Source organism: Larimichthys crocea, chromosome XXII (genome assembly GCF_000972845.2).
Source record: "Larimichthys crocea isolate SSNF chromosome XXII, L_crocea_2.0, whole genome shotgun sequence".
NCBI classification, from domain to species: Eukaryota; Metazoa; Chordata; class Actinopteri; family Sciaenidae; genus Larimichthys; species Larimichthys crocea.
In genome coordinates, this window is record NC_040032.1 from 9,009,370 (window position 1) to 9,022,182 (window position 12,813).

The 12,813-nt window shown below is 44.8% G+C and overlaps 1 protein-coding gene across 2 annotated transcripts; it reads left to right on the forward strand.

Annotated features, from left to right (window-relative positions):
- Positions 1 to 1,607: 1,607 nt before the first annotated feature.
- gucy2d (guanylate cyclase 2D, retinal) lies at positions 1,608 to 11,651 on the forward strand. Of its 2 annotated transcripts, none has more exons than XM_027273253.1 (19): positions 1,608 to 2,106; positions 3,306 to 4,327; positions 4,410 to 4,711; positions 4,793 to 5,168; positions 5,252 to 5,336; positions 5,425 to 5,536; positions 5,624 to 5,743; positions 5,832 to 5,912; positions 6,007 to 6,183; positions 6,266 to 6,422; positions 6,516 to 6,665; positions 6,861 to 7,009; positions 7,093 to 7,256; positions 7,960 to 8,152; positions 8,346 to 8,520; positions 8,906 to 9,004; positions 9,853 to 9,947; positions 10,032 to 10,114; positions 10,218 to 11,651. In XM_027273253.1, exons 2-19 carry the CDS (start codon positions 3,469 to 3,471, stop codon positions 10,300 to 10,302), a joined length of 3,462 nt encoding a protein of 1,153 aa, XP_027129054.1. In that variant the 5' UTR covers positions 1,608 to 2,106; positions 3,306 to 3,468; the 3' UTR covers positions 10,303 to 11,651. The 2 variants fall into 2 exon arrangements, with proteins under 2 accessions (XP_027129054.1, XP_027129055.1); XM_027273254.1 differs by having other exon boundaries at positions 3,310 to 4,327.
- The last annotated feature ends 1,162 nt before the right edge of the window (positions 11,652 to 12,813 follow it).

The window sequence follows — 12,813 nt, forward strand, 5'->3', positions numbered from 1 at the left end:
TGCAAATAAATGTGAATAAAGCATTTTAAATCTGACACAGCTGAACGTTTGCAGTCGAGCACCAGAGGGCGCTGCAGCCTCCACACAGGCCACAGCGGCTCAGTTTGGACTTTAACGAGTCAAATTCACTTTATACAGGTTTAAATATCCTGAACACAAAGACAAACAAAGTCAAACGTGAGCTCAGAGATTAGAGGAAGTCAACTTCACATCATTTATTCCATTCATACTGTTTCTTATTGTTTGTCGGTCATGTGGAGGACAGTGGCAGGAGGTTCCCTGTTATCTAACACACCTTTTAAAAATAGGTTTCCCTCCTTTCCTGTCGCTCTGAACAGGTGATCCTGGAAAGACACTGGTTGAGTCACCGCGTGGCGTTCGGCCACATGAATTCACCTGATCATGGAGGGGAGGAGCTTCAGCTTCAGTCTTTGATTAATAACTAAAGAGACCGAGCACAGTGTCAGCTTCACGTCCTCCGCCTGAAATCGTCATTTTGTGACGCTGCCTGTTGGCAGAGCAGATTTACAGACGGGCTTTAAGGTGCTGACCTAATTCCAGTCTGTTGTAAGGCCCTGACCCCACGAGTCTCTGCTTGCACTCGGACAGAGTAATCATATTTTGGGCTCAACAATATGAAGAACACGGCCGGTGTCCTCCTGTCGGCGTTGCTGGTTCTTCGCTGTACGGCTGACCTTGCTTCGATCTGTCAGTGCTGTTAGTCACTAAGAGGCTTGCAGGCAGCGGATCAGTTTAGCACAGCCTCACCTGTCTAATCTGATTACTTCAACAAGGCGGCTATCAAAGACAGGAACACATGCAGAGAGCATGTTCACATTCATGAAGCTCGGCAGACGTCACAAAGAATATCTGCAGTTTATGAGCATCTTTATATCTTTATATTTTAAAGCGTGGGCTTCCCTCTCTGAGCTGTCGTCCTGCAGGGATCCGAGCGCTGCCAGCAGACTGTCAGTGGCTTACCATGAGATATTTTAAGGCCCTCAGCTCCAGCTCACATGCTTCTTATGCCTTTATTAGCACTGCTCCCCGTACAGTACGTTAAGATGCTCATTTGCTGTTTGACCGTCCAGATTTGACCTCTGGGAGGGAGGCTGCAAACATAATATAGAAATATTATAATATGAACATCTTCTGGTATTTAAAAGACTTCGTAGTAAGATTAGAGTCGCAGCAGAGAGCATGAGTGAAGCTTTGAGCTGCAGCAGCAGCAGCAGGGTTACATGAGGCTGCAGACGCAGGCACCTTAATCACTGGACCAGTTTCAGGCCTCGGGTCATCACATGCAGTTCTGTAATTTAACGTAGCGGCGATGAGCAGAAGGTTTTTCTGTGTTCTGCTTCGTGTGAGGAAGTTTATCAGAAGAGTGCAATGATGGAAAACAACAAGTCATTCATAGGTGAGAGGTCAATGAACGGGTGATCATGTTTGCATCTTTTATCCCTGAAAAATAAAAATCATTTTTCTTTGAGCTGCAGGTCAGGGCCTCCAGCAACCATCCATCGAAGCTCAAAGTTCGTTCAAACAGTTGTAAACGTGTGAAACTTTCTCGTCTTCATCATCTCCAGGAGACAGTGAGTGAACAAACCTGGACTTTCACCATCCCTCCCCCTCGCTCACTCTCTTCCCACACTAGTATGGATTAAAAGCTAAAGACGGCTGAGGAGTCAGGCTTCGTCCTTCCCACTCTTCCCTTTGTTTTTACCTCTTACCTCTCCCCAGCTCTCTGCCAATCTGTTTTTTTTTTTTTTACCAAAAAACTCTGGTTCAGAGTTTCACGTCTTTTCACGTCCATCCATCCATCAGCTCCCTCTTTGGTTTGGGGTCGGTCCCAGTCCAAAAACTGGGGACAGGACAAGAACTAAAGAAGGACCGACCTGCTGGAAATGTGGAGATATTTTTCATTTTGTCTCTTGGATGCACGAGGTGATAATTTGACTTGTTCATGCTCTTTAAGTGACTTTTGAGATGTTTCCCCGTTAAAAGGACGAAGATTTCCCGTTCTGTACCTCTGTGGACTTAATCCACCTGGATCCTGGACGGTTCTGCACCGACACCGACATGGCTCCTGTAGAAAAGCTGCTTCAGGTCAGAAAATCTCCTAACAAATGTGTTTCACTTGTTTTGTCTTGTATTTCACAGCAGTGTGGTAATTTAACTATTTGTTCACGTGAATAATTCATCCATCGAGTTCCTCCAGTAACTGTTGGACCATCGAGGATTGTTTCTCTTCATAAATGTTATTATAGACTTTTAGAAAATCATACACTGAAAACAAAAAAGATTTTATCTCATTAAAAATAATTGGACCTGTGATTTATTCCCAGAACGAGAACAAGGCCAGAATATTTACTCAGTGCTCCTCTTAACCTATTAGCCACTGCTAAGCCAACGTCAGCATTAGAAACTCTAGAAGGCTCGTCGGTCATCGCTCGCTCAAAGTCAAAGAAAGTCAAAGAGAAATATTCAGTGCTGGTAAAATATCATTTCTGGTGGTTTACGTGTCAGATTCAAGTCAGTAAAAATCAGTAAATATAATGAAATAAGTCAAATTAAAACTCGTGCTAGATCGATAAAATCAGCCACGTCGATATTATCTTGTTGCAGATTTATAACTTATGTGTAACTAATAATATATCGATGAGTTACTAGAGGAACTGCAGGACAGAAAACTATGAGGTCATTTAGAAACAGGGTCACTGTTACATAATGTGTCCACCAGAGAGCGCCGACAAGTTCATTAAACGGTTAGACGTCCGATTCTTAAGAAAGAAAATCAAACCGATTAGTTTATTTATTTTTATTTTAACTGCACAATGACGTAACATGTGGCTAATAAAACTCTATGATAATATCCACAAATATCTGATCAGAGGTTCTCTGAGCTCTCTGAGAGGTTGGCCTTATTGGCCATAACCTGGATTTAAAAGCATGAAATTGTGTCAATTTCTACGCTTACAGATTATGAACCTTTTTGTGGTAATAGTTAGAAAAACAGAAGATTATAGTCTGAGCAGCACAGTTTTATTTCAACCTCTAACACCAGTGTGAACACAGTTACATACTTGTTTCAAGAATCCGAGCAGTGACCAGAGAAGAGGAAGAAGAGGAATCCCGCACAAATGACTCAAGAGACTTTAGAAGATGCCAAGACTAAATAAAGACATCAAGGCCAGATTTAGCTCCACGTTACCTGGCAGTTGATTTTTTAAACTCTGTGAGCTCATCAGACGAGCTCCTCCGTGAGACAAATGTCTAATTCTTCTTTTCTTTTGTATTTTCTGCAGTCAGTGATGGCTCGGGATCGTCTCGTCACCGGTCCAGCTTTGGACTAGAGGCCCGTCGAGTTCCAGCGGACACAGTCCTGTCCAGAAAGACGCAGTCGTTGTCTCGCATTGACTCTCTGCTCCTCTCGTGTGTCGGAAAGCATCGTAATAGCCGAGCGAAGAAATGGCAAATCACAGAGACCCTCGATTTCTGCACAACCTGTCCTACCACCCACGATGGCAGCACGACTCCGTAAAAGTAAAGAGGAAAAGACACGCGAGGACAGTGGCTACGAACTGTTTCAGTGGATATAGTCTGTTTGAATCAATAGCAGCTTCATCAACATTGTCATCAAAACCACAGTTGCCATCGTCCCCTGTGCGACGCTGCAGGAGCTGGTGGGGGAACTGGTTTCTTCTGCCCTTACTCATGGTCTCATTTCTGCCCTGTCAAGCCTGGGCGACCACTTTCAAGGTGGCCTTGGTTGGACCTTGGACTTGTGACCTCTTATACTCCAAAGCCCTCCCTGACTTGGCAGCCCGACTCGCCACCACTCGCATTAACGCGGACCCCCACCTCAACAAAGGCTACTGGTATGACTACATTCTCATCAGTGAGGACTGCAAGTCGCCCCGTGCGCTTGCTCGCTTTGCCGAGCTGAAAGGTTACGGTGCGGTTTTCTTGGGCCCCGCCAACCCGGGTTACTGCTCCTCAGCTGCTATGTACGCTAAAGAGTGGGATATGGGGATGCTTTCCTGGGGTTGCCTCAAACCGAACATGGAAACAAGAGGGATGTATCCCACCTTCCTGCGGCCGTTGCCACTGTCTTCCCATGTACTCTTCACCGTGTTGAGGTACTTCCGTTGGGCCCACGTGGCCATCATCTCTGAGGAGACAGACGTGTGGGAGTCCACGGGACAGGAGCTGGCCTCATCGCTGAGGGCCCTCGGCCTGCCCGTCAACCCCGTGGTCACTATGAGGGACGACAAGGACGGGCCTCGGAGAGCCCTGGAAGAAGTGCGAGAAGCAGACCGGGTCAGAGGTGAGTTGTAGGTGTAACGATGACTTGAAACACTGACTCCACCCGGCTTTCATTCCTCATCTAACCTGTCCTCTCTCCGCAGTGGTCATCATGTGCATGCCTTCTGTCCTGATCGGCGGTCAGTCCCAGTACGACCTCCTGACAGCAGCCTTGCACATGCGTATGATTGACCGTGGCTACGTGTTCATCCCCTATGACACCCTCCTCTACGCTCTACCCTACAACGGCGCACAATACCATATGCTGGGTAATGACACCAACCTGCGGAAAGCCTACGATGGAGTCCTCACCATCACTATGGACTCTGGAGAACGCAATTTCTTTGAGGCCTTCAAAGATGCTCAGGACCGTCATGAAATCCGCAGCAGTACCCCACCAGAGCAGGTGAGACTCTCTGTTGATCACTGTGATCATATTCATAGAAAAACACTTTACATCCATCACCATCACTGTCTCCTCTGTCAGGTCTCTCCATTCTTTGGCACCATCTACAACATGATGTACTACATAGCTATGGCAGCTGAACAAGCCCGCAACGATGGAGGTGGACGCTGGGTAACGGGTCAGATCATGGGCGATAGCAAGGGCGGCTTCGAATTTGAAGGCTTCAATCAGCACTTGAGTGCCGGCAGGAACGGCGAAGGCATGCAGGCTCGCTACGTGGTGCTGGACTACAGCGGCATGGGTACATCTCTCTACTCCACTCATGCTCTGGTTGCTGCACATACTGATGGCAAGACCGGAGGCCTGAAGTACCTCAGTCGTTCGATTCATTTTGCAGGCAGCACGCCCTACACGGACTCAGGCTGCTGGTTTAGTCCATACTTTGCCTGCAGTGGAGGTGAGTGCATTAAGTAGTATCAGCTGGTTTGATGGATATTTCTGGATTCAGTTCATTCAAACTTTGTCTTTGTCTTCCTAAAGGCATGGATTCAGTCACCTTCTTCTTCCTTACCTTGGCGTTCATTGCTTTGGCTGGACTTGGGTTTCAGTTCTTTATGTTTTTAAAGTATGTACAGTAGAATATTAAAGGTTTGAACTCTCATCTGTCTCAGTCTTGTGTGATTTTTAGAGTTTCTTTTTGTTTGTCTGCTCAGGAGGAGTGGCAGAGTTGGGTTAAGCTTTGGAGGGATGGGTAGCAGTGGAGCAACAAAGGTAGTCCTGACCCTGGATGACCTGGTCTTCATCAACACTCAACTCAGCAAACGGGTCAGTTGTGCATCTTCTCTCTGCAAGTATGTGATGTGTGAAACCCCTAAAAGCTGACCCCGTCCTCTTTGAACTGTCTCTGAGCAGAAGATCAATGATGAGAGTATCTTGAGAAGCCAGCTTGATATGAAGACGCCTCACCACTCCGTGTCCGGACGTAGCTACTTGGCCACCACACCGGACAGCTCGAACGTGGCCGTGTTTGAGGTGAGGCGAGTCTGTCTCGACACATTTGATAAACTCTTTGTCTTACCAGTGCTTTTGGTTTGACAAGGACTTTTTGTGTTCGTCCCAGGGTGACTGGGTTTGGTTGAAGAAATGCCCCAGTGGGGAAGTGTCAAGCGTCAACAGCAGCACTGAGCATGTCTTTGTCAAGGTGAGTGAGCGTGCGGTCATGTCACTCTTTGTTGTTGCCAGAAATCACAAATCACAACCAGCTACTCACAATGTTTCCACGGTCTTCCTATCAGCTACGAGACATGAGGCACGAGAACCTCAATCTGTTCCTCGGACTGTTCTTGGACTCTGGGATCTTCGGCGTTGTGACTGAGCACTGCTCCAGGGGCAGCTTGGAGAATCTGCTCCACAATGAGGAAGTCCGTCTGGACTGGATGTTCAAGTCTTCCCTCTTAATGGATGTGATTCGGGTAAGAGAGACAAAAATTGAAGTTCCCATCTTGTTGTGAGTTTGTTTTTTTTACACGTTTTCTACAAACGTTTCACCTTCAGGGAATGAAGTACCTGCACAATCGTGACATCATCCACGGACGCCTCAAGTCCCGTAACTGTGTGGTAGACGGACGCTTCGTGTTGAAGGTGACAGATTACGGCTTCAACGAAATCTTGAACTGCCAAAACATCGACTGTGGCGCGGAAAAGCCCGAGAGTGAGTTCACATGCATCCGCAGACGAATTCAGTGACTTACATTTTTTGATTTTCTTTCTTTCTTTATAATTGTGGATCTTTTTCTGGACACAGATCTGCTCTGGACGGCTCCTGAGCTGCTGCGAAGCTCCAGTCTGAGGAGGAGAGGCACCTTCCAGGCAGACGTCTACAGCTTCTCCATCATCGCGCAGGAGATCATCTGCCGCTCTTCACCTTTCTGCATGCTGGACATGCCTCCCAAAGGTGAGTGACGTGTTGGAGCTGTGTGCAAAAGATTTATCCATATTCTAAATCTTTATTTTGGCAAATCTGCACAGCAAGACGTGCCATGAAAGTACATCTGCTGTTGTTCTCCACAAACTTTTAGAATTATTGCAGTTATTTCACAGTGTTGCACCAACTGCATCTTCAGTGTTTTGTCTGTTTTCATTCATTCAGAGATTATCAATAAGGTCAAAGATCCTCCTCCGTTGTGTCGGCCTGTCATCTCCGTGGACGAGGCCCCGCTCGACGTGATCCAGATCATAAGGCAGGCCTGGAGTGAAGAGCCGGACAAGAGGCCGACCTTTGAGGAGATCTTCAAACAGGTAACAACACACTTTGATCCACATCTTCTCGTCCTTATACGTTAAAGTAGCACGCTGGAGATTTCTCTTTCTCCGTCCGACAGTTCAAGAACATCACCAAGGGAAAGAAGACCAACATCATCGACTCGATGCTGCGCATGTTGGAGCAGTACTCCTCCAACCTGGAGGATCTGATTAGAGAGAGGACGGAGGAGCTGGAGGTGGAGAGACAGAAGACAGACAAACTGGTTGCTCAGATGTTGCCCAAGTGAGTTTTCAGCAACTTGAAGGGACAGACTAATGAAACTGTGGTGTTTAAAGTCAGAGCTATTGAAGAGCCCCCGGAGGCCTGGAGAGCATCAACACAACAGAATAAATAAATGATGCTTCTTTTACGAGGTCAAAGGTCAGAGACATTATCTCTGAAATGCAGTGCCGGTGTGGTTTTGAGGTCTCTTAGTAACAATCCTCAGGAAGTGTGGAGATCTGTGCTGAATAAAACCGCCGAGAAAAACATCCGGAGGGTTGTTAGTGAATCGAAGCAGGAAAACACGATCAAGCATCCGAAATTGTCAAAACCGATTTCTTTACTTTTCCATCTCAAACTTTTTTTTTTTTCTCCACCAGAATAAATCTGCAGTTCTGCTGCATTCAGCAACTGTGGGAATGTTTGGTGCAACGACGAGCGATGATGTGATCAGTTGATCATCATGTGGACAGTCGAACACAGAACCCAAAACAACAAACCAGCAGATAAACTCAATCAAATGTGTCTCAGATTTAGACTAAAAGTCAAAACGCGGACACGTAACATACCCTGAATTCAGTTTAATCAGAGCTTATTGAACCTTTATGTCGTTAGATCAAATAAAAGAAGTGGATTCTTGTTTTTAACGTGAACTTCACCGTGTTCGCTCTGTGTCTTTGTCTGAAATCGTATCATTGGTTGGTTTGTCGTCTTCCTCCTTCAGGTCCGTGGCTCAGGCGCTGAAGACGGGCAAACCCGTCAAACCCGAGCATTTCAGTGAGGTCACGCTGTACTTCAGCGACATCGTGGGCTTCACCACCATCTCGGCTCTCAGCGACCCCATCGAGGTGGTCGACTTCCTCAACGACCTCTACACGCTCTTCGATGCCGTCATCGGACTGCACGACGTCTACAAGGTGAGTGATCGCATCACAACCGCCTCGTGGTGGTTTACTGTAGATATTTGTCACAATTAGACAAACCTCATAAAGTTTCATCTGTTCCTGCTCCTGAACTTTGGATAAAATATTCCCACCTCATTTTCATATATATAATCCACCTCCACCTTCGTGCATGTGTGCATCGAACTCTTATTTTTCTGGTATCCAGGTGGAAACTATCGGAGATGCCTACATGGTAGCCTCAGGCGTCCCCGCTAGAAACGGCAACCGCCATGCAGCTGAGATGGCCAACATGTCTCTGGACATCCTGCACTGCATCGGGACCTTCAAGATAAGGCACATGCCTGATTTCAAAATCAGGATCCGTATCGGCCTTCACTCCGGTGAGCTCGTCCTCCCCCGCGTTGCGATCTAAACATCGAGATGTAAAAAGTGACATTTCATCACGTGTGTGAAGTGTTGAAGCATGAAATAAAAAACTGAGTGAATCAAAGTTCAAGCAACACGAACGCAAGCTGCTAAGTCAGGGAGGTATTTTTACCTCCTGATCCTCGTCTGGATCTTATTCCTGGAGGAGTGAAACTCTATCCACTTAGAGCGCTGTCATCCAATTAACATGCTGCATACTTTGGTTTCTAACTGAATTTATTCATGCATCAGAGGAAGAAGTGCACAGCTTTAATAATATACATTTAGAAAACAACTGTGCACATGTAAGAGACGGGGACACACTCGTCTAACGCCTCCACCCTCATGCTCTGTTTGCAGGTCCGGTCGTAGCAGGAGTCGTGGGTCTTACGATGCCTCGGTACTGTCTGTTTGGAGACACGGTCAACACAGCATCTCGGATGGAGAGCACGGCGTTGCGTGAGTGTCTCGTGTATCACTCGACAAACCGCAAAGATCTCCTCTTCTTTTTTTCACATGGTGGTTGAGTGGACAGGTGTAGTTTGTGTGCACGCTGCTCGAGACTAAACAGGCTTTAAAGTGAGCAGTCCTCTTTAATCCTTTAAGACTATCAGCAGAATTAGAGGCCGGGTTTCGGAGTAAATGTCGTCAGTAACCGAGTTCGCCTTAGTTACCCTCTGCATGCAAGAAAAATCACGAATAAACTGAAGAACTGATTCTTGATTCTTGGAGACTGTGTCGAGTCTCTCATGATTTTAAGCTGTAGAAAAATCCTCTGAGCAACGGTGAAAGATTTATCTGTGTGAGGAGCAACGAGCTGCGATGAACAGCTCATGCTGAATGTTGAATATCAGTTTAAACCAAGTGGAAACCTCCGTCTGCATAAAGTGAAGCTAAAACCTGCAGTTCCTGTAACGTCCACCTGAGGCTGGCTCCAGAAGTGAGTCAGTCTCCATAAGTCCCCATGTCCAAATGTCCAACTTCACAGCAGAAATAAACATGTTTACAGCCTGGTACAAAAAACAGTTTTGGTCTCTGAAAACTAAAATATTTAGAACACTGATCGAAGAGAAACATGACAAGAGGACATGAGCTGTTTATTTTTAATCTATTTAAAAAGAATAATATAATAATAATAATAACGCTGCAGGAGCTTTCAGGGGATTTCATGCATGAATATACTCGATGATGAGTGGTCTACTGCCACCTGGTGGCTCAACACCAAAACCACAGTCTGAATCATTCTAGTCAAGGTGAGCTCAGGTGAGTTGTGACGTGCATCTGACTTTCTTCATTTGCTGCCTCAGCTTACAGAATCCACGTCAACCAAACCACGGTGGATCTCCTGAACAGCCTGAAGCTCGGATACAAGATTAATCTCCGAGGACTGATCGAGTTAAAGGTGAGACAACAAACACAGAAGACGTGCGGCGTGTCTGCAGGTGTTTGAATGAACACTAACCATGATTCATGATTCACTCTTCAGGGGAAAGGCATTGAGAACACGTACTGGTTGGTTGGAAGGGAGGATTTCAACAAGCCTCTGCCTACACCTCTCGACCTTCATGGGTAAGAGTTCTGGTTCCTCCTTCACTCATCATGAATCATCTTTACATTCACACTGAACGATTTCAGACGTACGGCTCATTAAAATCTGTATTTCCTGTCACAGGGGAAGCAACCATGGCATCAGTTTAGACGAGATTCCTGAAGACAGAAGACAAAAGTTCCTGGATCGACAGAAGAGATTAGGCTAGCTCGTTTTGTTTTTGTTTCTTTGTTTCCCACAAAGAAAATGAGATTTTTCAGATTTTTCAGATTTTTCAGATTTTTCAGATTTTTCAGAATACAGAGAGAGACGTGTGAATGCAAAGCTGAACTCTGCAACATCATCGATGCAAAATTGAACCACGAAGAGGCGACTGCTCGATATCTGTTCAAGGTGTTTTTTATACAGGCAGAATAATACACAAGAAGGGATTATGACACGTGTAATACTTCATGTACTGTATGTATTTGTACTGACGTGTGTGTCAGGTGTAACAGGGTCGACGCTTAAAACACCCGATAGGTCAGTCAGGGTCGAGAGCTCAGGTAACAGTGTCACTGACTCGTCACACATTTGATAAATGAAGCCAAAATACGTCAGACTGAGCATCTGGACTGTTTGTTTAATATCATATTTAATTATTAATCTAGGAAACAGAATATCTTTTTCACTACAGTAGGCCTGTTTGAGTTGATTTGATCGATCTGAAGACAGGAACAGGCTCACATGATACTCTGTGGAAGCTGCAGGATGTTTCTGTTACGATGCGACACACAGTGTGTATTGTTTTTTAATGATGTGTGTATTGTTTCTAACGTCATGCTGACATCTTCGACCAAAACATGCAAACGAGACCCGAAACTACGACGAACAGCAGCGCGGCCTATTACTGAAGACATGCAGCGTGCACGGCTGGACGAACTGTGCAGCGTGTTGTGTTCAGGGTCTGCTCTGTGCAGGATGATCATCTCCAATAATGATCGAATGTCTGAAGGTCCTCGGACATGTTCACTCTCATGTCCAGTGAATCTTACACAACATGTGGGCGTCCAAAAAGGAGAGGACAACATCTTCTTTGGCCTCAATGTGTGTGTGTATATACTGTAAATGTGTACATAGTAGTTTGTGATCCACACTCAGTCTGTCTGCTGCAGTCCTCGTGTCGAGCAACAATAGGCAGCGATGTGATTTTAAAAACTGACCGCTGACCACACACACACACACACACACACACACACACACACACACACACCGACTTGTCACAGCAGCTCAGCGTCCACACACACACAAACGGACATGTGATGGGTTGATTATCAGGTTGCGTGTGGTGTAGTCTTTCACACCGTTAAGAGTTTAGCAGCAGAGAGGAAACGTAGGCCTGAATGAAAACATGGAGAGAAGCTGTGGATGGAAGAACAACACGAGTTATTCCAGTATCAGTAGGAAAACTTTTTAGATTTTTAAATCCATTTTTGCCAAATAGATTCGTCTCATCCAAACTGAATGAAGTGTACTGTTCTGCAAAGTGAGCTCAATGTCTCTGTAAATAAATTCTGGTTTTAGTGACGACTGTGTCTCTGTGTTCGTCTCATCGCCTGAAATAAACGACAGGTTCAATAAAGGTAATTAAATCACACTGTAAAATGACAGAGGAGCCATTTACGGCTTGATGTTTTTAAGTTAGTGGCTTTCATCCGTCAAATCTGATTCATACTTTTAATTTACAACGAGCTGTCGAGGTTTGAAATATCAGTTTTGTAAATGGACAGACCATTACAAAGGACTTGGCAACCAGAGGTGACGTTTAAAGTAGAACTCCGCTCGCTAATGGAGAAGAGACTCTTACCTCAGCGCTTCACCATAAATCTGCGAGCAGGTCTCGGCTAACGAGCTTTGGGCTGCTGGTCCAATGAAAGTGTGACGAGCTTTACATAATGCAACGTGTGTGCAACACGCTGCACATCAGGAACAAACAGAGTGTTTCTGAGAATCCTGAAAATCTGAGTCATGATTTACAAAACTGAGGGATTAAAAATGACTCCAGAGAATCTTTGAATGTCACTGCAGAATAAAATATAGAAGATGAAAATGTTAAATCAGACTGAGACGAAGAAAAACACAAACTAAACTAAAATGATCTTTAAATTAACAACCAAACTGTTTTTATTTTAAGTCTGAGGCCAATAAATTCTGATCTTTCCTGATATTATTAAAATCTCTTACTAATATCATGTTTACAGTATTTTTCCACTTTTTTTTAAATTGCATACAAAAAAATGTTCTTTGTAATTTTAAGGTAAATCTTATTAGTTTTATATGAATGTGTCAAAACTCTGTAACCTCATTTATTGTTGATGTTTGTGTGATTGTAAAATTACAGATATTATCTGTAAATGTTGTTTTAAGTCAGTTACAGCACGGCCCCCTGAAATTATTATTATTATTATGTGTGCAGTATGTTTTCTGCTTTCATGCAAAATGTAAAATCACAACAATGATCTGTAATTTTAATGTTTTGGATTTAAATGTTTTCAAATGAATCTGTGAAGTATTTCTCTGTAAAACTGAAAAAGTCTTTTTGAATTATGATGTTTCACTTTTTAATTTCTCGGCTCCTGATTGGCTGCTGACAGTTATGAGGCTGGTTTTTGTTTCAGTGCCCTGAGGACAGTGTCAGCTCAAAGTGATCCTCATGTGCGGCTGACAGAGGCTGCAGTGA